Source organism: Etheostoma cragini, chromosome 5, assembly GCF_013103735.1.
Source record: "Etheostoma cragini isolate CJK2018 chromosome 5, CSU_Ecrag_1.0, whole genome shotgun sequence".
Taxonomy (NCBI): Eukaryota; Metazoa; Chordata; class Actinopteri; order Perciformes; family Percidae; genus Etheostoma; species Etheostoma cragini.
The window spans coordinates 14,068,220-14,092,082 of record NC_048411.1 but is presented as its reverse complement, the minus strand read 5'-3'; the positions used below and the strand labels follow the sequence as shown (position 1 = coordinate 14,092,082).

The 23,863-nt window shown below is 41.0% G+C and overlaps 3 protein-coding genes across 7 annotated transcripts; 1 reads left to right on the top strand and 2 right to left on the bottom strand.

Moving 5' to 3' along the window:
- Positions 1-5,221: 5,221 nt before the first annotated feature.
- On the top strand, positions 5,222-7,246 carry LOC117945015 (piggyBac transposable element-derived protein 4-like). The gene has a single exon (XM_034872252.1). It carries the CDS (start codon positions 5,222-5,224, stop codon positions 7,244-7,246), a length of 2,025 nt encoding a protein of 674 aa, XP_034728143.1.
- Positions 7,247-10,356: 3,110 nt separating this feature from the next.
- On the bottom strand, positions 10,357-18,778 carry LOC117945218 (arrestin domain-containing protein 3-like). 2 transcript variants are annotated; one of them, XR_004656754.1, is made up of 8 exons: positions 18,403-18,778; positions 17,540-17,600; positions 17,307-17,454; positions 17,119-17,215; positions 15,471-15,727; positions 14,395-14,863; positions 14,199-14,363; positions 13,025-14,093 (listed from the first exon to the last, which is right to left on the bottom strand). XR_004656754.1 is itself a non-coding variant. In XM_034872575.1 (7 exons), the coding sequence occupies exons 2-7, from the start codon at positions 12,956-12,958 to the stop codon at positions 11,139-11,141; spliced, it is 960 nt and encodes a 319-aa protein (XP_034728466.1). In that variant the 5' UTR covers positions 12,959-14,093; positions 14,199-14,456; the 3' UTR covers positions 10,357-11,138. The 2 variants fall into 2 exon arrangements, 1 of the variants encoding a protein (XP_034728466.1); XM_034872575.1 differs by lacking the exons at positions 15,471-15,727; positions 17,119-17,215; positions 17,307-17,454; positions 17,540-17,600; positions 18,403-18,778 and adding exons at positions 10,357-11,267; positions 11,658-11,914; positions 12,005-12,092; positions 12,239-12,404; positions 12,506-12,566 and having other exon boundaries at positions 12,700-14,093; positions 14,199-14,456.
- Positions 18,779-19,412: 634 nt separating this feature from the next.
- Positions 19,413-23,622, bottom strand: LOC117945220 (arrestin domain-containing protein 3-like). Of its 4 annotated transcripts, none has more exons than XM_034872581.1 (7): positions 23,260-23,622; positions 22,583-22,624; positions 22,015-22,075; positions 21,592-21,742; positions 21,087-21,183; positions 20,429-20,565; positions 19,413-19,718 (listed from the first exon to the last, which is right to left on the bottom strand). In XM_034872581.1, exons 1-7 carry the CDS (start codon positions 23,519-23,521, stop codon positions 19,452-19,454), a joined length of 1,017 nt encoding a protein of 338 aa, XP_034728472.1. In that variant the 5' UTR covers positions 23,522-23,622; the 3' UTR covers positions 19,413-19,451. The 4 variants fall into 4 exon arrangements, with proteins under 4 accessions (XP_034728472.1, XP_034728470.1, XP_034728469.1 ...); XM_034872579.1 differs by having other exon boundaries at positions 20,309-20,562; XM_034872578.1 differs by having other exon boundaries at positions 20,309-20,565; positions 23,260-23,621.
- Between the last annotated feature and the right edge of the window lie 241 nt (positions 23,623-23,863).

Genomic DNA, 23,863 nt, shown 5'->3' with positions numbered 1-23,863 from the left:
CTAGATAAGTATCTATTAAAAGACACTACGATGTCTATATTAATGAATAGGCTGCCATGATGATAAACTTACTTAAGTCCTACTGGTATGAAAGGCAGCAAGAATCTCTACTCCTGTCTGCTTAGTTTAGGGCCAACTTGTGGATGGTACCCCGAGACTACTTCATGGCTTTCGAATCTCTCTCAGCTGTTCTGGGTATGAGGATAAAGTCCAGAACTAAAATGGTCACCTGTCTTCAAAATGTTAGACTTCCTCTGTTAAAGTGTAAGCCTTCAAACCACCTTTTTAACCTTCAAAAACAGAAATGACGTCAGTAAAGACAAACTGCATGTCACTAGTCTAAGAATGAATTGATTTAACCCTTGTGTGGTGTTCATGTTTTTTGTACCGTGTGCAGTTATTGAAAATATAGATATATTTTTCACGTTTCTTTACAGAAAATGAGCCAAGGCTAATGAGTTTGAAAATGATAAATAGCATAATTTTTCTTTTAGCAAACATTGAAAACGGGTCCCACAGACCCGAACACCAAACAAGGGTTAAATAGCCTGTTTAACTTTGTTATCTTGTATAATTTCATTCTTCACAACAATAAACTCACCTACCCAGTAACTTACCTAACCGTCCTCTGAAAAGAGAATCAGTGCTTTTAATTGGAGAACAAGTTCCATTTAGTGCCTTCAAAAGGCAGCCAACCTGAAACCTGAAAAACTATTGAAAAAGACAGAATTTTTTGACTAGAATCGAGGAATTACTTAGTAATTAGGATAGTTACATGCTGAATTTGGCTCAGACCAGAACCAGCAGAGGTCGTGCGAGTGTGCCAAGAGCAGGAGCCAAGGTCTCAGTGACCAGCTCTGTCCTGGTCCAGAACTACAGGCGTAATGTAGAACACATGGTCTGCCAACTCAGAGCCAAATCACATCTCAGGTCTGTGTGTGTGTGTGTGTGTGTGTGTGTGTGTGTGTGTGTGTGTGTGTGTCATATAAGCCTTTTAATCCCCTGCTTTGTTAAGAGAACTTTGTGAACACATAAATCACCATAAAACATGATATTCAATACAATGAAGCCTCTATCTTCCACTCTGTATTCTGTGTTATACCTCCATCTAGTGGTTATAAGTAAATTGGTCCGCAGCACAACCTGTTGAATACCATGAAGTATTTATTCCTATCTAATAAAGGGTGAAGATATGATTTGGTTGTTTGTATTTATAGCTTTTTCTTATGCTAGTAGTACAATCCAAGTCAAGAAAACACGGTACAAACAAATAGGAGCAATTTGTTAAACCACAGTCTGTTTTCTATCATTATAATTAATGAATATGTATTGTCATTATGATCATTTGAAGATATGAGTATAATGAATATTAACAAACAAGAACACTGGTGAGCAGATTGCTGGCCTCAATAGAGTTTTACTTTACTATCTACTTTTGTTTTATGGCATAGCTTATCTAAACCATGGTCTTAAGTGTTATAATTAAATACACCACAGTATCAGACTTGTAATTTGGCAATGACAATAAAATACACACCGTGAAACACTTTCTCCATCTTTACTTCAACTTTACCAAAGTGCTGCTGAGTAGTGACTTCTCTCCCACCACCACCAGAGGGCGGTATGTCACTGTTGACTAACAGGGAGAAGGAAACCAGGTGAGTGTTTTAAGGTCAGTATTACACGTCACATTGATCATTGGGGCAGGTAATAGGGTTTTCTAAATAATACCAACTCATGTCAAAGTTGTCCTGTAAATACATATTAGTTTACTTTGATACATTTGACCAATTATGTAACTTAGTATGATTACTCTTCTGTTTGAAGTGGTGGATGTAACCAACAAATCCACCACACTCCTCATAATTTGCTTTCTCAATTCCAATCAGCTACTGAAACAATAAAGATACCATAATAATAAGCCTCTCACAGACACACACCTACACACACACAAACACACACACCTACATACGCACTGTCAGAAAATGACAGGGTGAAAGCTTGGTGTGTCTTTATAAGGGGCTGGCAGTTGCACACACACAGACACACACACCATCTCTGAATGCATCCATGAGAAAAGGATCTGTGCTGTGGAGGAGCTGAGTTAGCCGCACAGAGACACACACACACACACACACACACACATACACACAGAGAGACAGACTGAACGGCTGAGCCCCCATTGGTCGGCGTCTCTCCACCCCACCGCGGGAGTCTCTGAGGGGTCTGCTGCAGTACTCTCTGCTCCAGGGGCCTGGAAAAGCTGGAGTGAGCCATTTTTTTCCTTACTTCTATTTTTGGGCTGGATATCGGCCGTCCACAGCCTCCCTCATTTTCCAACGTACTGGTTCCCAGTGTACACTGCTTGCACAGCGTCAGTGCCTTCTCTGCAGATACAAACAGCAGCAAGGCCCGCAGCTCAGACAGGCAACATGATACCACTGAGACAACAAGGATCTCTGCAATAAGCGAGCGAGGAAGGACGCATAAATTGTGTCTCTGCTACAGGGCCCAGGGGCAGCAACCCAGTGCCCAGCCAGCCATGCAGACTCAGGCCACAGCTAAAAGAATTTGGAAAGGACCCTTCCTGTAGCCCATCCCCCCTTAACTGAAGACATTACCTAACCAGTCTCCTCCCAAATAAGCAAGACATCCACCACCAGAGTAATGTTGTTTTGAAGTCAAACCCAAGAGCTTGTTTTACGTTTTCTACTCCTCTGTTGTTGAAAGTGATTGAATATGCGTATTATGACACTGCATCTATCAGCAGACATAAATGATGCAACAATGTATTTACAATTTGATGGTAAAACACCCTGGATCAGTATATGAAGTGGACACTCCACATCAGAAAAGCTATTTACAGCTCCCTCAATTACAGCAGTGTTACACTTGAGGGAGAACGCTGCTTGCTAAATAAATCGGCACACTGCTTACACACAACATCTTTACATGTCACAAGATTTTTGAAAACTTTGACTCAAAGAGGGAAACTAAACACCAAATCACCGAAACCATATGCTAGTTTTCAGTCTTTCATTCAGTTTTCAATTGTAAAATAACACTTCGAAAAACTACACACAATTCTCTACCTAAGACACATTAAGTGTGACTTGCTTTCCTTTCTAGACACAACCAATGAAAATGTGACACTTATTCACCAGGTCACAGACCCATTTATCACATGTGCAAACACTAATTGCTTGACTGATCACTAACCAACCACTGCTTTAGTATAGAGCTGTAAATAGGTCAAAGGTCAGATTACCTGTTTTGTTTTTTTTACAGTGGAGGCCAACAATGGACAGAGAGCAAGGGGAGTAGGAAGGAGAGGCAGAGAAATGGCAACGAGGACAGGTTCAAAGAGGAAGAGTTGGAAGATGAGGAGGAGGAGGACAAAGATGAGAAGGAAGGAGAGCCAACACTGTTGAGATTAGGGCAACACTTATTGATCATGTGATCAACTACGAGACGAGACCAATGAGAGAAGATGGACTGAGAGTCCATAATTCAAACCTTCAGAAATGAGAACAGGTATTATTAACAGGTACTATCTAATGACAATTTCAGCAAAATATCAGACACACACACACACACATGCACAATCCTTGCAATGTTCTGGGAAAGTCTTTATTCTAAAAATAATTATTTATTTTACATGTTTAAGGTTTTGTTTTCTTGTATGTATACACGGTATACAACACTGTGCTGCTGTTAACAACAGTAATGTTTTGCCAACTATTTTCTGTTTCAACATTGCATTGGTTTTTACAGTACACTTTTCAACCCCTCTTAGCAAATTACTTTCACCTTAGAAAATTCTATGGAACTGTAGAATTAAGCCTATGAAAGACAAAGGGGCATTAGATTTAAAACAACAGTGTGCATACACGATATATCCAAAAATGTACTATTATGAAAAAAAGTGATTGCCACTTGATACAATTGCTTCATTTTGAGATTTGTTTTTGAGGTGTTTAAGGCATATTGAATGCAGCGGTTAGATTTGAAGGAGATATGAGGCATTCATATTTTGTGTGTGCAGTTTTGGGAGCTGTGTGTAGAGTTTTGTTTAAAAAAAAAGTTGACATAGTTCTAAAAACATGTGTTGTAATTATTAATCACAGCTATGACTACAGTTAGCACGCATAACTGAATTGTTCTATTAAAAGGTGTATTACGGAATGATAAACACAACTACAGTGGGCAAATGTTACATGCATGTTACTTTAACACTGTCTGGCAATGTAATGGACTTTGTTGTGAATATTTATACAGCAAATGATAATTAAAACCTGGCTGGTATTGGTATAGAATATTGTGGGTCTGCAGGCTCAACAGGCAGTGGCTCGATCAACTTCATCAAGGGAAGCTCTTCATCCTCAGGCCCTGGAGTAAAACACAAGAGTATCTGCCCACATTCATAAAATAGAGGGAGGTCCCTAATTCCACAATAGCCTATAGGGCTTCAGATCATGTAGGAACCTGTCAGAGGGAAGAAGCATGTTTATGAATGAACAAGCTGCTTCTCTTCCCCAATTCAGTGTGTAGTGTGTTTAGCAAAAAGGATGAATCTGTGTAACCTGTGTGATGTGGAAAAATCCATCATTAAATTTGAATTATTGTGTGTGCGTTTTACGCATTTCCTTATTATGGATGCATACATAAATGCCTTAATACACTTTAAAACAACTGAGATTTGGTTGAAACGAGAGCCTTTACATTGTTGAGCAGAAATTAGAAAGTTTCCGCATTCCCAACTGTTAGGTTAGACAGGTGACTGACAGTGGGCCTATATGATTTTGATGTTTGCATTTTACGCAGTGGTTTCTGTCGTCTCCGCGGCCTCAGAGATGGGTATCCGGCTTATTGATAGTGGTGAATGCCAGCGGGCATTCCAACAGCAAGCGGCCATCTGCCAGCCTAGCGAACTAGCAACCCCACCAGCTGCAGTCGCAAAACGCCCTACAAAGCAGGACATGCATGCAGCTTCTGACGTCTGCGGCCACACTGCGCTACAAAGCCCAGAAAAACCAGGAGCGGAAACAATGAGAATCACGCTTTTAGACGCCGCATAGGACCAATAACAGCAAGTTTTTGAGAAGAGGCTGCCGTTGAGTGCTCATCAGTTCATTTCGGATGACCGCTTTATGAGCTTATTTTTCCATGCTGAAAAAATATACATAAAAAGACTCATGCAGGGGCACTTTAATACCCCGACATGGCGACGGCAAGAAAAGGGAGAGAGCTTTTTACTATTTTGGAAACTAGCGCGGACACAGAAAGTAGCACGGTGTGCGACAGCCAAGACTCTCCGCTTAATCTTTCAGCCGATGTGAAGTGGTTTGAAATTCCTTACAGAAAGCCAGACTCGGACGAGGAAGACGAAGTGCGGGAGGAGGACGGCGAGGGGGAGAATGGATTCACGAGCACGGCGGCAGCCGCGGCGGAGACTGCAGACGCGGCCAGCTTCATCGCGGGAGGAGGCTGCAACATAATTCTAGTCACTGGTAGCAGCAATGGGATCAAGCACGACGAGGAGGAGTACGCAGAGGACTGCTATTATTCTACCTCCACTAACTGCTCTGATACCACCTCAAACGATTCGGATATTGATTTCTCCGATTTGGAGGAGGAGGAGCGCAGGAGTTTTTTCAGCTTGGAAGATGACTCGGACGAGGACTGCACTTCTCCCGACTTCTGGGGCGAACCTGATCAGGTCATTTCAATCGAACCGTTCACCGCTGTCAGCGGCCCTCAGCACCCGCTGGGGGACGATGCTGACACCCGTGACTATTTCCGGATACTCTTCCCAGATTCTCTTTTTGAACACATGGTAGAACAAACAAACAAATACGCCCTCTATCGGCAAAGGAGGAGTGGAAAATCAGACCCCCACTGGCACCCCACTGATGTCAGAGAAATGAAAGCTTATGTGGGTCTGAACATTCTTATGGGCATCAATCAGCTTCCAGACACTGGCATGTACTGGGCCAGTGACATTTTCATAGGCAATGCAGGCTTTAAAAAAACAATGACTGCCAGGCGCTTTGAAAAACTCACCCAGTATCTCCAGCTGTGTGACCGTGAGTCTGAGCCTGTGCGTGGAGAGCGTGGCTATGATGCCCTCTACAAAATCAGGCCTGTCCTTGATGTGGTGGAGAACACCATGTGGGATGCATACACGCCCAATCGCTGTTTAACCATAGACAAGTGTGCCATTGTCATGAAGGGACGTTTCTCCCCCACCCAGTACATGCCCTCCAAGCCCCTGAGGAAAGGGCTGACAGTGTGGATGCTGTGTGACTCGCGCACTGGCTACTGCCACCGAGCCAAGATGTATGTAGGCAAGCCCAGTGAAGATGAAGCAACGGCCTCCCTGAGCTACAGGGTGGTGACCTCCCTAGTGCGTGGCCTGGAGGGCCAGTACCACCATCTCTTCATGGACAGCTTCTTCACCTCAGTGCCCCTCCTCCAGCGGCTGCTGAAGGACGGACTGTACGCCTGCGGGCCCACCCAGCCAGGGCGCAGAGGTTACCCAGAGGTTCTGCGCCCCCGCAATGTCGGAAAGCTTTCACAGGGTGAGTTCTACCAATGCCAGCGTGGCAATCTGGTTGCTACGGTAACACGGGATGTCAAGGTGGTTAGTTGCCTCTCCACCAATTCTGCTCCAGGGATTGTGGGTATCAGTCCAGGCCGGCAGCTGCATGAGACAGATGGGGAGGGCGAAAGTGACAGCATGAACTGCTCCGGTCTGTCGTACGGTGTCCCCCGCCCTCTGCCCTTGCTGTTGTACCAGGAGAACATGAGGGGAGTTGACCTGTGTGACCAGCTGAGGGAATGCTACCAGGTCGGCAGGCCATGTAAGAAGTGGTGGCGCTTCTTCCTGTGGTTCTACGTCAATCTGTGCATCGTCAACGCTTACATCATCCTGAGGGAGAGCAGAGGGGGCACGCCACCGGCGGGCTTCAACGGCAAGCAGTTCACCCAGCGCCACTTCCGGGTGCGCCTGGCGCAGCAGCTGATTGGGGTCTACCAGGGGGCAAGGGGCATGGAGCGGGCAGCACGCAAGAGACACGCAGATTCACCCATAGAGTACGGACACCGCCTGGAGCGCATGTCAGAGCGCTCTCGACGCTGCAGGAACTGCACCAACAAGGGACTGCGACATGAAAGTGTGTTTGGCTGCAAGATATGCAATGTCCACCTATGCAGGGGAGGCTGTTTCTCTGAGTTTCATAAATAATATTGGACTGGTTTTTGTTTTTATATACTTTGTGTAATCAAACAACTTGTGTCAAGGCATTTTTAAACATGAAACATTTGTAATTCCAAAGGTTACCACTACAAGTGCACAATATAGTCACACACTTTATGTAGAGCTAGTTTTAGGATAGAAGTATTATTGCACGTATAATAGAGAAAACAAACTAAAAAACTGTAGATTATATTTGAATTAGTATAGAGTTTGGCAACTTGCCTTCTGTAACACTGACAGAATTGCCTTGTGTCACTTTTTTATACGTTTAAAATAATGAGAAGGATTTTATATGAAAAAAAGAAGAAATCAAACTGTTCTGCACTTACAATAGATCATAAAATGTTTACTATGGGAAGTTTATCTCTCTCCTTTTCCAAAAATAAAAACTTCATTATGATGTATTTAACTGAATCACCTGTTTATTTATGTTGTATTAAAATCATGGTGAACATCACCATAGTGAATATTAAAGGTCCCATGACATGGTGCTTTTTGGATGCTTTATATATGTCTTAGTGGTCCCCTAATACTGGATCTGAAATTGCTTTCCCAAAATTCAGTCCGGGTGCATAATTACAGCTACTAGAGCCAGTCCCATAATGAGCTTTCCTTAGGACGTGCCATTTCTGAGAGTAGCTTTTGAGGAGGAGAGGCTGGGGTTGTGGCCTTGACCAACTGCCACTTTGCTCGTTAGAAAGCCATGATGTCTCTGTCTCATGGGTGGGCCAAATTCTCTAAGGGGGCAAAGCAGAGAAAGGGGAGGTAACCTTGCCCCTGATGACCTCATAAGGAGAAAGATTCCAGATCGGCCCATCTGAGCTTTCTTTTTCTCAAAGGCAGAGCAGGATAGGGCTCAGTTTTCACCTATCGCCATTTCTAGCCAATGGGGGACCAAAGGCAGACTGGGGAACGCATATTAATGTTTAAAAAATGCCATGGGACCTTTTAAAGGTAATTTTAAAGAAGAGCATGAAATGTACACTGGTTTAAAATGTACATTTCACAGTGGCTCAGCGGTGGTTACTCCTGGTCCTTCACATGAAAATCTGTGTCTCTGGGCCTACAAGGGGACACAGCTTGCAGCAATTAGAGAGTAGAAAAAGCCCCTCAGTACTCTGCAGCCAACGGGCCTAGTAATGCCATTTCTTTCTCAAACCGCACCGCTTACACAGAGCCATCTGTGGCCCTACTCTACTGGGTCCAAAATGTGGCACTTGTCACCGTCATGAACGGAAAATGGAAGAAAGATGATAGAAAGCCGGGAACTTTCTTTGGGAGAAGAATATGTATGTCTAATTAGTTAAAGTAAGGGTAACTGAGGACATTCATTTGAATCATGTAAGTCAGCGTGTGCACAATTAGGTGAGGGAGGGGGAAGGATCAAAGCTATTCCTGCCATCCCAAGAGATGGGGACAATTGAATTAAGAAATATTTGTGACTAGTGTAAAACACAATGTGTATTTTCATCAAAGCCTTTCTGTTCCCTCTGTTATCAGGGAGGCAAGCTGAAGGCTGCGTGTAGGCAAAGATAGGCCGCTTCAGCAGGTCGGACTAGCTGTCTCCTGTGTCTCTTTCTGAGGTAGCACGCTGTCTCTCTCTCTCTCACTCTTCCTCCTCAGGCTCTGCTGTGCCATCCTACACACACACACACACACACACAGACACACACACACACACACACACACACACACACACGCACACACAAACTCCCACCCTCCCTCCCTCCCTTCCTTCCCCTTCATTCGCTCTTGCTCGCTCTCTCAGCCGTTCCCCAGCTGGGAGAGGGTTAGTCAACTGGACGGCCATCCCGCTGATCTGCGGGAGCCCCTTTGGGGAGTTACCATAGCAACCGTGGCCGATGAAGACAGGGAGTCGCCAGCAGGCCCGCGTGGTTGTCATGGTACTAGCTCTGGCTATGGATAAGGGAGGTGCCAGAGGCCACACCTCCCTACCCCTTCTCCAAAAATCAAGCAAGGCTATGGTGTGTGTGTGTTTGTGTGTGTCGAGGGGGGGGGGGGGGCTAGCTGGCTGACAGTCTGCACACTGTACACGGAGCCAGACTTGTTACCAGGCAGGCTCTGCTACAGCACAGCCAACACCACGACTGCTGCCAAAAATGAGCAGGATGACATGAAGCTGCTGCTCTGGAGACGTCTTCATGCAGGTGTAGGATTAGAGGAATCTGTCACGCTGTGTTCTGCATCATACCAAAACACACTGAGTTTCTATTCTATTTTATTGAAGATCATAAACCACACTGCTGCTTTGCAGATATATTTGTGCAGGTGTAGCAGGCAGAATTAACTCTGCACTGCATACTGTGCTACATAAAACCAGTCCTCAAATTTCTATTCAGACATATGCATTTATTTTCCATTTTTCAACATTTGCTGAGTTATGTCAATGGCTGTCAGTCCTTCTCTGCCCACACAGTCATTATACTATCAAAGTTATCACAGCTACTTACAATTGCCCTAAGTGATACATTAAAGCTGTTTGACATATTATTTCAATTACATTTGATTTGTTTCCACTCAAATATTAATACAGTTTCAAACAGACGCAACTAACACACAATGACAAGTCATTTGCAGCAGATGCGAGGTGAAATATGAGCTTAATATTTCAATTCCCACAACAGCAGATCAGAGTACATGTATCCCAGAACAGTGGGATCTGAAGACTTGTGCTTTTGCATCATCATTGTTGTTGAACATTTAAATGTCTTCTGTTTTTGTGTGCCAGAACCAAACACTCTGTCTCTCTCTGTCCTTCCCTCCTCTCTCTCTCTTTCTCTCTCTCTCACCATAGCCAGATCTAATGTTTCCAGGATGGATCCCAACCATAAAATGCTCAGCTCAACATGTTTCCCCTCCTGGGCAGAGAAAGATCTCTGAGTCTCTGTCAAGAACATGGGCCTGGTTTCACTTAAGAACCACTGGTTGGGTAACACATGTAGGCCAACTGTTAGAATCATGAATGTGTCTTTGTTCAATACTTTCCTCTGTTGCAAAAAGAGTCCATGGACAAGGATGAGTGTGAGAAACCCTTAACATCTGATTCTCAGATCCTACTGAGTCCTCGTTTCTCTCTGTGCTGCCATGTATTCTCAACAGCCATGATTGTGAAGAGAAGAAAAATTACTTCTTAAATGTATATTATTATTATTATTATTATTGGTTCAAATAAATTGTTAGGCCTAAGCCTGTTTATATAGAACAATCCTTTCTCACCTTAATAAGCGTATCTATTAAAAAACGTTTTGTCTACTCTGGTGCAGTCATGGGAGGTACTTAAGCAGTTTCACCAAAGAGACCTTGCCCTAGACTTCTCACACAATTTTGTTTTAAAAAGTGCTCAAAGGTATAAAATATTTTACAAAAAAATGCAAAGATTAGACAATATTCCAAAATGAAGAGATTTGTACAGCAAACTTATTTTTTTCTTCCTTATTACCCCAATACAATGAAACTAAACTACCTCAAAACTAGCTGCAGCTCAACTAGCTCGACCAGTAAAATATTCTGCATCAGGATTCATTTAATAATGTAATAGATGATAATATGCCCATATACGAGAGTGACTGCCATGAATTATTTTTACATTGTGATACTGCTTGGTTTACTTACTGTAAGTGAAGGATCTGAGTAGTTGGATTTATTAAGTACATACTGTACACTCAAAAGAATCTGGAAGGCTACTTGGTGACACATATCTCCATCTAGTGGAGAGGAGAACATACAGTCAATTTTCAGACACTTGAGGCAGTATAAATGTATTTATTATGCTGCTATATTGACGTGTTATTCTGTGTCCTGGTTTTCCTTGTTATCGCAGCACATGCCCACCACTGTCCCTTGATCTAATGACCATTTTTTAAGTAGGAAGCTTTCTGAACCAGATGGATCTCTTTGGTTTTTGTTTATGTGGTTTTGGCGAACCCAACAGAATGACCAGAGGAAGTTTGATCTCTGGGTCTCTTGCCAGAGGGACATCAAGAGTGACCTGCAACCAAATAAAACACAACTTTTTACAACAATTAATAATTCTGCCAAAGAAATATCCAATTTTCATTGAGCTGTATGTTTTCTTTGCTCTGGCTCTCTGTCACCACATCAGTTTTGAGCTGATAGAAAAGGTTGGGCTGTAACATGACACTGTGTCCCACATGCACCCATCACTGGTGTGTAGACAAGCCAGGAGGCCTGTCCTCCTCCACCCCTCCTCCTCCCTCTTCCTCGCTGTCGCTCCTCCCTCATACAGCCACGGTGTGGTGCTGTTGTCATATTCACTCTGAGCTTGACAAAATGTCATGTGTTTTTGCACTCTACATCCAAGCCAGGTGTTTTTTTAATAAATGAATCATCAATGACGCAACACACACAATGTAAATACCTTGAGTTCGTACTCGAGCTTCATCATGCAGCAGTTGAAGAAGGTAGTTTGGAGCTGTGGAGGGATACTCAGAACTTTGGTTATGGTCTGACTGGTCTCAGGGGGAACAGAGTCTCCTGTACCAAAGAGGGTGTCATTTGTGTGAACGATCCTCTTGGACTGGAAAACAAAGGTGTGCTTTTCACACAGGTAGAACTTGGGTGTCACTGTGCGTGCAGAGTCGTTCAGTACCTCTACAGAGACTCCTATCGCATCACCTATTTATATTTAGGAGAAAAACATAATTAATGTTTAAGTTAAGGCCATCAAGAAAATAAAAATTCTTATTTCTTATTAAATCTGTTTACCTTGCTTTACTCCCATTTTTTCTGAACTAACATTGATTGTAACCTTTGCAGAGCCATAAAATGAAATCCTGGTTGCATATTGTTGCTCCTACCAAACGGAAACATAAGCCAAATCAACCAAATAGCTGCGTAGATGATTGTTACAGCATAGTATAATTGTAAACCTAATGGACACACAATAACTAAAATATTGTACTGATTCAAGTAAAATGGCAAATTAATTCCACACAGTACCTTAAGTCCAATGATCACCATTTCCGATTTAGAGGCAAAGGGGAAGTTGGTCAGAAAAGGGAACTCGGTCTTGGTTTTGTGGACGAGCCAGATCGACTGAGTCAGCTGTGCTCGCAAACTGTATGTAATTTTGCCCCATTTCCCCTCGTAAGATGAAGGCATATCTCTGTAGGGAAATAGTCCAAATACACAAGGGAGATTATTATAGTTCACCAGCTGGCAAGAAAGTGTATATTATGGTTATAAATATAAGTATTTTACACACACTTCTTTGGAATCACAAAGGAGAATGGATACACATTTCTCCCAGGGCGGATGATTTCTGAACCTTATGAAAAATAAAAAGAAACATTGTTGGTAAATACACATCCATCAGTTTGTTAGCAGACTATAAAATATGTATCAAATCAAAAGCTGTAAGCACTCTTTCTTTTTTGTTAGAAATGAGTGACACCACTAACCATCTCCTTTGTTCTTATCCTGAAGAATAATATGTTTCAAATGAAAGTAGATCTTCTTGTCACGGTGCATCTCTGTGGCTTGTCCTTCTTGTTGATGCCATGACACCTTAGCTTTTCCTTTGGCTTTGACCAATAAACACTGCACTTTGGTTTCCTTGCTGGTCACTACTGTCACCCTGCCAGACAGGATGTCCCCAGGAGAGAAGGTGCCTCTTTCATTTGTCTTGATGTAATCCACTGAGATATGCTTTACAGTCATGACACTAAATCAAATAACCTTCCCAAAGGTTGTGGAGAGTCGACACGATGACGATGCTCCTTTTGGTGTAGAATAATTCCTGTAAATCTTTTGAAAAGCTGGTTTGAATTGATCCACGGGGGTATTGAAGTGGGGCCTTTCGCTAATGAGAAAGGATCAAGCAAGGCTGGCACATACACTGTAGCAGTGGACCTCTCCAGAAGCTGTGTTCTGTCTCACGTGACCACCTGATCATGAGCTGCGGGTGTCACTTTCACACAGGTAACTCTAGCCAGCAGGCCAGCAGTCTAAATTAGGTCAAATAAATTGAGATTGACGTCATGGATATACTAAGACAAAAGATTCCAGTATGTTATATGTGTGAATATTCATTTATATATTGATGATTTAGGCAGGCATGACGCATGCTAAAGTTGCACATATTAAGGGGATACACAAGCATTTAGAGCATATTCCTTTCTTCTAGTGCTAACAGATTTAGACGAAATACCCATTCAAATTTTCTGTGGACCATAACAGTGTAGTCTACCCATGCAAAAGCCTCTGAATATAATTAAAACATTAGAATGTCCCTGTTGGTTTATTGAACTTTACTTTTACACTGACATCAATAAAACAGTAAGTTGAAAGACAAGTTTCAGTTTAGGCATATTTATTGTTCAAAATACAGGTAGGGATGTACAGCCAATTCACGTTTGTAATATTTGATAAGCTAAATAAAGAAACTAAAGTAAACTATAGATATTCTAAATACTGAGGTCATGTATCCCATTTTGATTCCATCTATTGATAAAAATAAAAAAAAAGTGTAATTGTAGGTTATGTTTAGTCAACAGTAGTTCTGTTCAACATGGCCCTTGTGATATTGATTTAAGCAGGCTGATGAAAAGTTAATATTTACAAAGTCTCACGTTGCCAGACCCTCCTCCAAAGCGCGGGGAAGGAAGGTCTGGCTACTTGGGAATGGGAGGAAAACATGCTCTGGTTTATTGTCATTTCTTTAAACCAATCAGAATTGTCATGGGCGGTGCTAAAGTCTGAACGGAGCCGCTGCAAAGTAGTTGTGTGATAGAAAAATAGATGGATATACTCCGTTATTTATTTGTATCCCTATTAACAACTACCAAGGTGGTAACTACTCTTCCTGGCATCAGCCCAAGATTACATTACATCATAAAGTAAAACAAAAATCAAAGCTTCTAATGTAGCTCAGCGTAAATTATGTCAGGGAGATTTCCACAACGTTAACACTCTCCTCTTGTACTGATCAGCTATTTTGGGCGAATCACAGTAGTGTAAACCAATCAGAGTAGGGAATGTGTGTTCAAGCCAATCACAGCATGACAACCTTATTTTAAATCTGCCCTGCTTCTGTCAGTTGTCTTTTCAGACGAGAGTGCAAGCCGCTTCCTCCCCTTCCACGTCCAGGCATCGTCAGCCACAGTGTCCTTGGTCTTTTTTCCGGCTCACGCCTCCCTTTTTTAGTCGCCACCACCAGTGTCTGGACTCCATCGGGGGATATATTTGGGTTTTTCTAAACCTTTAAAATATGTATATACCTTTTTTACGATAGGTTCTCCTGATTGAAATGACTAATGGTGCTGGACTTGCATTGTGGTAATTGAAGCACAGTGCAATGCTAAAACGGTGGCGTATTTAAAGAGCACTTGTATATTCGCTAGGGTACATTGAATACACTTCATACGAAGGTGGGGGATACACTTCTTGGGGTGCTGCTTGTGCTTGTGATGCCGGGTTGCAGGGTGCTTGGTGTGAGTTCTCAAATGCATTGAATCCAAAGCCTACAGCAGCAGGTGGTTTCATAGCAGGAACCCCAAAGGAAGGTAGGATGACTATCGGGAGTTTGATCTCTGGGTTTGAAGAAAATTTGACATCAAGACGGATCTGTGAAAAATATTGTTGGCGTTATATTGTTGGATTTGTCTTGTTTACATCACCAGAAGAATTCTGCAGTACTAATCTATTATTCTGTGCAAGTCAGTGGTGTGTAAGACAATAATACTGTTTCAAATGATAGATCCTGTATTTGAGCCATTCTGCTTGATTACTGTTTTGTTTGAATAGCTACTAATAGGAAGCTTACATCATTCCTTTGTTTTGACACTAGAGGCTCTATCTTTTTGACTGTATGTTTTTATTCTCTAAAGTATGTCGAATTGATTAGGTTTATGCGTTCTCTGCCTTTTTTTAAAAGTTACTTTTGTATAGTAATTTTACCAACGGTCATTGAAGAAAATACTCCCTTCATGGCACAGCTTGAATATGATTTGTTTTTGCAATATCAGTATTTGATATTTAGGTAACTTGTAGCTTAAAAATTAAACCTCATTTGCAAAGCACATATAAGAAATGTTAAACAATATAAACAGAGGCAAAGAAAAGCCCACAAGCTTCCTATTAGTAGCTATTCAAACAAAATAGTAATCAAGCATATGGACAGAAGAATGGCTCAAATACAGGATCTATGATTTGACAATATAGGGAAGTTTACCCTCAGCTTGTACTCCAGCTTGATGATGGAGCAGTTCAAGATGGAGGGAGGTAGCTCTGTGGGAATGGAGAGAACCTTGGTCACAGTCTCTTTCCCGGAGGATGCAACAGCCTCACTCTTCTCCTTAAGGATGATCTTTTTGGAAACACTCTGGTGACCCTGGGCAAAGAAACTCTTCTTCTCATATAGTATGAATTTGGGCTTCACTGAACGAGTTGAGTGGTTGCTGACTTCAACTGTGACTTGGAGTGCCTCGCCTGTAAAATGGAGAAAAGAAAGATAGTCACTTTCTAAACCGAACCAGTACATTGACGTAGTATTAAGAGCGACAATGAAATGGAGCTAGATTTGTTTCTTATTACATGTGAGAAAATGAATGATCTGAGAGAGGAAAAAAATGTTTGAGAGAAAAGTTATCACACTGATGGCAAAAAAAAACATTTTACGAGAGAAAAAAAATATTTGAGAGAAAAAGTTTTCATACCAATAGCCAAAAATAATATTAGAGGTTAAAAAAAAGTTTAAATGTAAATTTGATTTTAATTTTTAAATTATTTCTGAGAAAAAAAATCTCTCTCAAAATACTTTCATGAACTCTTAAATATTAATTTTTGGCTATCAGTTTGAAACTGTTTAAGTCGTTGCTCTCGATGTAAATTTTTGCTCTTGCCTCAGGATTTTTCTCAACATGCAAATAGTGTCATGGGCGGGGCCACATTCCTATTGGCCGGTCGGGTGAGCACCATCTTGTCTAGCAGCCAGCCCACTTCTAAATAAATACCTTTTAATCATCTAACTACTTTTTAACACTCAAACTAAAACACTGGTGGTGAGCTCCAGGTCCTGCAGCCATCTGTTTAGTAAGTCATATTTAATCCTTTATTTTCTTTCCAAAAGCCACATTTGAGCACACACACATACATGTAAATTCCTTTAAACGTTAAAGGGAAGATTAAAAAAAGAGAAACTGGATCTGTGAATTCTCACAGAAATACAATTGAATTCATATCTTGCTGCTCAGTCAGAATCTTATTAACCTGGAGTCCCAGTCTCTTTCACAATAATCATATACAATATCGGATGTTTTAGGCCTGTTGGCAGACATCCATTTACAAGCCTTTTTTCAGCCTTTTTTCATGTCCACTAGAGTTTCTCAACTTTAACACAAGTATCTTTACTTTTTCTTAAGTACGGGAAGTGAGTACTTTCGCCATCTCTGTCCGCATGTCACGTTTCCTAAACCCAATCGTTGGTTTCTTTTTTTTCTTTTTTTTTTACTAAAGCCAACCCCGTTCTTCTTTACCTAAACCCAACCCCTGTGTCACGTTTCCTAGACTCAACTGTCACTTTCTTCTCACAATAACACGGCAAGTGGTGTGTATGTTTACGCCTTATGTATACAGTGTAGACATACACGCGGATAGCTCAAATTGCATACAATTAACACGCCATTTGGCTTGAGAAAGTTGCGCGTGTGTCATGATGTCACGTTGCCTTGGTGCTGATTGACATGTATTTCCATGGCTGGGGCATGAGTAGATTACATTGAGAGTGTAGCAAAGGCAAAAACTTGTTGTTGGACCTGTTGAACCTTGTTTGGTTAGGTTTGGGAGGAGTAAAGTTTACTAAAAAAAGTAACTCATATTACCTTGCGTGTATCCCATCTGCTTGGTGTGAACATCCATTGAAATGTTTCCAGAGCCAAAAACGTTGACAGATTTATCCTTGCAACCACTCTGAGGCTCCTAGAAGAACAGACGCCACCACATAGTTAGACAATTTTCTCTTTTGCTAAGGCAACAATGGTTGCAGTTTTAAAGATACATGATTACTTACCATAAGTCCGTGAGTATCCATGTCTGCTTTGGACACAAATGTAAAGTGGGTTTTAACCTTTTTTTTCAGCTTCATCGATTGATGAAGCTCTGCCTTTAATTTATGAACAATGTTGCCTATGGAGGATTTGAAAGATGATGGGATTTTTCTGTAAATACAAATAATAGAATATTTAAAGAACGTGAAAATAAGTCAACCATCAATTCTAAATTAAAGAATTAAAGAATAGGCACCTGTCAGGAATCGTAAAGGAAAAGGGAAATGCATGTCTTCCTTTACAAATGACTTCAGTGCCTGGAACAGAATTCTGAATCATTAAAGCTACAGTTGGTAACTTAAAATTAAAGTACCTTTTCATATTTGCTCAAACTCTCACCGTTTCCTGACAGTACATGAATCAGATAATCTATGGAAAAAACACATTCCTCTGGCTCTTCCGGGTGCTCATAGTGGCGCCAGGAAAACAAACAGACAGTGTCAATGACTGCTAGAGAACTGCAATCAAACTGTCAAATATAAATCAAGATTACGTCACTGCATTGCCTATTTTTCACATCAAATTTTTTTCAGATACATATTTTAGTATACTGTTTAGCTGTAAAGTTTTTATAAAATTAGAAGCACTAGAGAGAGAGGCAAAACATAACTTTTCACAGATTGTCAGTATCAGGTGATACTGTCAGCATAAAATCAATGCCTATTTGACATTGATTCCCAACAAGGGGTACAGTTGCTAAGGGGTATGTGAAAATAGAGTAGTTCAACTAGTTTGAAAGTGTTAAATTATGATTTGATTAAAAAAATTATTTAATCATTAAAAATTATAAGTCAAAAATCACACCTGAACACATTTTTTCACATACTGTACATTGGGAATCAATTAAGGAATATATGAGTTCCTCTGGGGATACCTCAGACAAAAAAGATTGAAAACCGATACATATTTTATTACATTTCAGCAAACATGACAAAAGATTACTTCTGTGTTACCAACTGAACCTTTTCCATATCAAAAATGGCTCATTACCTAAAAGTCATTGCATTAGCTAAACTACAATGTAGGCTATGGAATGATTGCATTCATTTAATACATTACCATCTTGTCTTGCCTTTCTCAAAATATGATGTTTGACATCATAATATTTCTCCTTAGACCAGTACACATGATGTTGATTATTCCCGTAATGTTCAGACCAGCAGACCCGAGCTTTTCCTTTTGCTATAAAAACAAGCGACTGAATTTTAGTTTCCTTCGAAACCTCCACGATAATTCTACCATTTATGGTATCTCCATTTGAGAAGGTGTTTTTGTTGTTGATGGCATCATATTCAATTAAGAAGTTGTTGATAGTCATTTTGCTCAGAGAAATACTCGTGAAAAATCGAAATCTCTTATGTAAAACCAGGAGGAAAGTCAAGGTTTGTAAACTCTGAACAGCTGCTCTGCACTGTTTATATATGTTATCAGGCATGCGAATGTTGTTGAACCGGTTTATCACGTGTGTGCCCAAAGCTGGGAAGAAGCAAATGCACAAAAAGGAACTGGTAGCGTTCAACCATGCAAACTCAACACAGTATACTGAGCAGTTAAAAAAATATCTAAAATCCCAAATGAACATGACACGCCAACTCTACTGTACATTTTGCACATGCTGTTTGACATAATGAGATTTTAAGTCCAAATAAAGTTTACAGTTGAGTGAAATAAGTGATTGAAGCTGATGAAGAAATTAGACGGGCAAGAAGGAAAAAAACATCCTGTTTTATCAACCGCTGTTTAAGCTAACCACTGGGAAAGTGGCGATGGTTGGCTGAAAGCCGCGCTGGACGCAAGGCGAGCATTCCGCGACTTGAAGGATCACCCACCTGGGAGTTCCGGAGCGGGTGAGAAGTTTGGTGTTTCACTGTAATTCAAATATAATAGTCACTGGCGTTTTCGAACCGTCTACTAGTGGTGGGCGTATCGATCTAAATATTGATATTATCGATGTCAACAATGTTTGTGCAGCATTGCCAACTTCCCCTTTAAATTTGAAGACAAAGCAACCAAGGCTACATTCTAGCACTTAATAGTTAAGTAGATACTGGACATCATACCATAATGGAACAAAATCTTTATTTATTGTCCTTAAAAGTATTTTCACACTAGTACTTCTTGCCGAAATCCGTCAAAGGAGGGTCCATCGCATATGCTCCATAGGCAGGAGGGGGATCTGAAGGGTGGGGTGCTCCTGCTGGTGGTTGTGGTGGTACAAGCCCCCAGGCTGGTGGGTTTGGGATCCCAAATGGTTCAAATCCAAACCCAGAAGCAGCCGGCGGTGGTGCCACCCCAGCAGGAACCTGAGACGCTGGCAGGATGACTATGGGAAATTTGATCTCTGGGTCTGAAGCATATTTGACATCAAGGTAGACCTGTGAAAACATTTTTGATGTTATATTGTTTGATTTAATTTCATCACCAGAATTATACTACAGCATTATATACATTTACAACTATTAACACCCTGTCTGCAAAAAATGACTCAAGACTCAAGACCATGAACAAGACGAGAGAGGTGGGTGCAGTTGCTCATCTTAATGATGAGACATAACAAAGCCCAATAACCCTTCACTTTTCATTTCAATGCAGCAAGATAATCAGATTAATGGTTTTAAACGAAGTTGGCACTCACTGGCTATTAAGAGATGCGCTTATTTTTTCTGATGCCATTTGGTCAATTATGTATTAGCAAATTTAAGTTGTATTGATTTGATAAGTGAAACAACCAATCTGCTCAGTAGAGTTGATATTTTGGTAGGTTTAGTGCGAGTTCTACGCTTTCAAGACTGTAAATCACTTAGAGGCACATTTGTGACTGTATTGGTAAATTTAAATTGAAATGTTTATTGAATTAAAAAATCCCTACAATTGTCAATAAAAACGAGTTTAGGAGACGTTATCTTTTAGTGTACGGTCACATAAGACAGGGCATGCACATCTCTGTTGCCACATAGATGCTTACCCTGAGTCTGTACTCCACTTTGATGATACTGCAGTTGATGATAGAGGGCTCTGAATCAAATGGAACTGGGAGGACTTTTGTGACATTTTCTTTAGTATTAGGTGCGATGGGCTCTCCCACCTCTTTAAAGAGGTCCAAAGTCCATACTTTTCTCTTCCCCCGTGCAAAGAAGCTGTGCTTTTTGTACACACAGTACTTGGGCCTGATCTGGCGAGACAAGTTGTTCTCGATGAAGGCCAGGACCTTCAATCCTTCTCCTGCAAAAAGCAGACCAGAAATGTCAAAACAACCCTAGGTATGATACCCTGTTTAAACGTAAAACGTTAAACATGGTTATTTAGACAAACTGACACATTCCCCTTTGTTTGTACCCTTCGTTTTCCACGAAAATTGAGAACTCGCCTCTGAAAATGAGTCTTTCTTAAACTCCTAGGAGTGGAGATTTTGGAAACCTTCGTTTGCATGTAAACTGAGACAAACAGAGGTTTAGGAAGCCAGGGAAGAAAAGAGAAAGGAAGTGATTTGTTTCTGTTATTTTCGGCATTCTGATTGTGGGCTTGAGCTTCTCGTTACACTACCACCTACAGGTTTGGCATGCTCTTGACGGCATATATACACACGGGTACGTGTAAATAAACACTTTTCTGAAAACTGACAGCTTTGCACAATGTTATTTTTTAAGCTGAAGACGTTAAAATGTCAATTTATGAAAATAGCTGTCCACGTGTAAGCGTAGTCTGAGACTAACAAATGTTAATATCACTTTGAGGGCTCTTACCTTGGAAGAAACCAGTTTTTTCAAGTTTCACGTCCATGGCTACTGTTCCGGAGTTGAAAAATTTCATTTTCTTGTCCTTAGAATCGTGCTGTGGCATCTGAATGAAGACCAGATTTATTAAAAGCAAAATTTAACAAACACTCATGTCCACGTTCCAGTTCCTCACAGCACAACCAACGCCGTGTCAATTCAACAGGTGTACTGCTAAAATAACCATTAGATAATATCTCTACAGGAAAACTAGAAAAACATTTCAAATTCAGTAATTGGCCTAAAAGTGACAGTGTCATTGATTATGTTGTTTAAATTTTAGAGCTTGTTCATACAGTGTGGCAAGGCTGAATACAAATAATAGGATATATCTCGTTGAGGCAGTTGGTGATTAAGCCAATTGCTCAATACATCGGCAGGTATTAAGGAAGGGCTGGATTGCAGTCATTCAACTTCCATCATCTAATTATGTCTATTCATAATAACAGGAATGAGGATGAAACTCAACAAATACCATTAGCTCAGGGGAACTTCTCAGATCTTCCTTTGTCACAAAGTTGATCTTTGTTGAATCTTTCTGAGGAACTCTCATTGATCTGCTCAGCTTGGCTTCCAGCAAGTACACGATTTTACCAATACTGCTATCGAAGGAGGAGGGCATAACCCTGAAGCAGACGCAGAAGAACAGTATAAATGGATTGAACATTTTTCATGCACCGCACATACAGGAAGAGAGCAGTCAAAGTATTAAACAGACGCTAGAGAAGGTCTATAAACTACAACCTTTGACTAAATAGTTCATACATCAAAATAAACTAGGATTGCTAAGGTAATGCATTTGGTTTTCCGAATATAATATTCAAATTTCACTGTTTGGAAAAACAAAGTCTGGAGAGGATAAGGGTCTGTCCAGCTCACAATGGAACCAACTACTTACTGGAAAGGGATCTGAAAGGTGAATGGGTAAACATGGCATCCTGGGGAAACAACATTGCTCCCTGAAAACCAATGAATTGAAAAGAAGAACATGTTTAAATATCTGTTTTTTCACCAATATTCACTTGTATTTAAGTTTTAACTAGCCCTTTCAATGCATGGGCTTTACCCCCTAAGGGAGCTAGGCGAGTGTCCACAAAGCAAATCTCCTATGGAACCATTTTTATGCTATCAAGCCATCACTCGCCGTTAGCATCCCATTGACTACCATTCATTTGTGCGCCACTTTGACAGTGAATAACTTTACATCTGAAGCATTTAAAGACTATTTGTCCATTGTTTATTTCTAAAAGAATCACAGCAATGTATAAAAACTCCATTTCTCTTGGCACAGCTACCAAAAGACTTAAAACATTCAGCGAGGCTGCTCATGTCAGATCGTCGCTCAGCTATCACCAGAAAAGTGCTTCTAATAGACTTCGCTGGTCTCCGTGGAAATGTACGGCGCCACATTGTCCATTTCATTTACTGTAAATGGGCTTTACCAGCAGCTGTTGTTAAATACTTACATGTTTCTCCATTCTGGTTCGCCAGTAGTGTTTGGTTATCTCCTAAAGAAAAATCAGCACACTTAATTACCAGCAATAATGTTACTTAATGTTTAATGTTATTAAACATTTGGAGTAGAACCCAACAAAGTTCAATGTACAATTACATTTGACACATAAAGCGCACAACAAGCACAGAAGTAGATTCTACCAAACCTTAAAGAAGAAGAAAAAAAAAGGCACATAACAGTTGCGTGACCTAAACAAACAGCCGGTACATATTTTTGCATTTCTGCAACATATTTCTTGCAAATTGCACTACACATTGTTTCTTACATTAGTTGTTTAAGAATGAAAACTATTGCAATCATTGGAAAACACGGTTATTCAAAAAGTAAAACACTATTTGAAATTGGCAACACAGCCACAGACATGATCACCTTCCGTGACGTCATTAGTTTGCAACGGGTTCCCCACCACCATGGCACTCTGGGTCCCAACTTCCCCATTTCTCAATCTGATTGAGGAATTCTTTTTGGCTTGGCGTTGTAACATGTACGAGAGGTACCACATGCCGGGTAACCCGGATGTCATCTGAATGAAGGTCAAGCCACAGAGCAGCAGAAGAGGGCTGGGCTCTGTTAGGCAGGTCTATGTTGAATCCAACATCTTGTTAAATGTAACCTAGATACACTTACCTGTGTGATCTTTGTCGTGTATGATGTACTGTTTGATGCTGAAGTACTTGTCCTTGGCGTGGTAAACAACAGTAGTTTGTCCGTACCTCTCGGTCCACAACACCTGTGCCTTCCCCTTGAATTTAATCAGCAGGGATGAAATTTGGCAGTCTTTGGCCATTTCAAGCGTGACGTGACCCGAAACGACGTCGCCACTCGTAAACGTGTTTTCCTCATTAATAGGGTTGTAGGTAACTTTTAGGCTCTTTACGGTGTGCGACATAATTAATGCCTCAAGGAAATACTCTGACCGTCCAAGCTGGAGTAGAAAAAAACATATCTAACTTCCGTGTTGTGTGTTGTGAAGTGTACCGAGGAAGGTGGGAACCATGGACCGTATATTGATTGGTGGAAACTGCGGCCCGTTTCATGAAGGTTTATAACGCCAATTGGTCAAATTAAGCATTAACTTTCTTAGCCCGTTATGAACGGTCACAACGCCGTTTTTTACGTGGAATAATGGAAAATGTCATAAATATTTCCTTTTCTGTGTAATGAATTTAGAAAATAAGAAAGTTCCACTTCAACTTTTCCACTGTATTATACTATTATTATGCACCTGTGA

Coding starts and splice junctions, on each gene's coding strand:
- LOC117945220 (XM_034872578.1), bottom strand. CDS start 23,521: ATGTCGCACACCGTAAAGAGCCTAAAAGTTACCTACAACCCTATTAAT. Junction 22,076..22,582: donor GAACCAGAATGGAGAAACAT/GTAAGTATTTAA, acceptor ATTGGTTTTCAG/GGAGCAATGTTGTTTCCCCA. Junction 20,566..21,086: donor AAAAACTGGTTTCTTCCAAG/GTAAGAGCCCTC, acceptor TGCTTTTTGCAG/GAGAAGGATTGAAGGTCCTG.
- LOC117945218 (XM_034872575.1), bottom strand. CDS start 12,958: ATGACTGTAAAGCATATCTCAGTGGATTACATCAAGACAAATGAAAGA. Junction 12,405..12,505: donor TCCTTTGTGATTCCAAAGAA/GTGTGTGTAAAA, acceptor ATTTCCCTACAG/AGATATGCCTTCATCTTACG. Junction 11,268..11,657: donor AGCTCGAGTACGAACTCAAG/GTATTTACATTG, acceptor ATTTGGTTGCAG/GTCACTCTTGATGTCCCTCT.
- LOC117945015 (XM_034872252.1), top strand. CDS start 5,222: ATGGCGACGGCAAGAAAAGGGAGAGAGCTTTTTACTATTTTGGAAACT.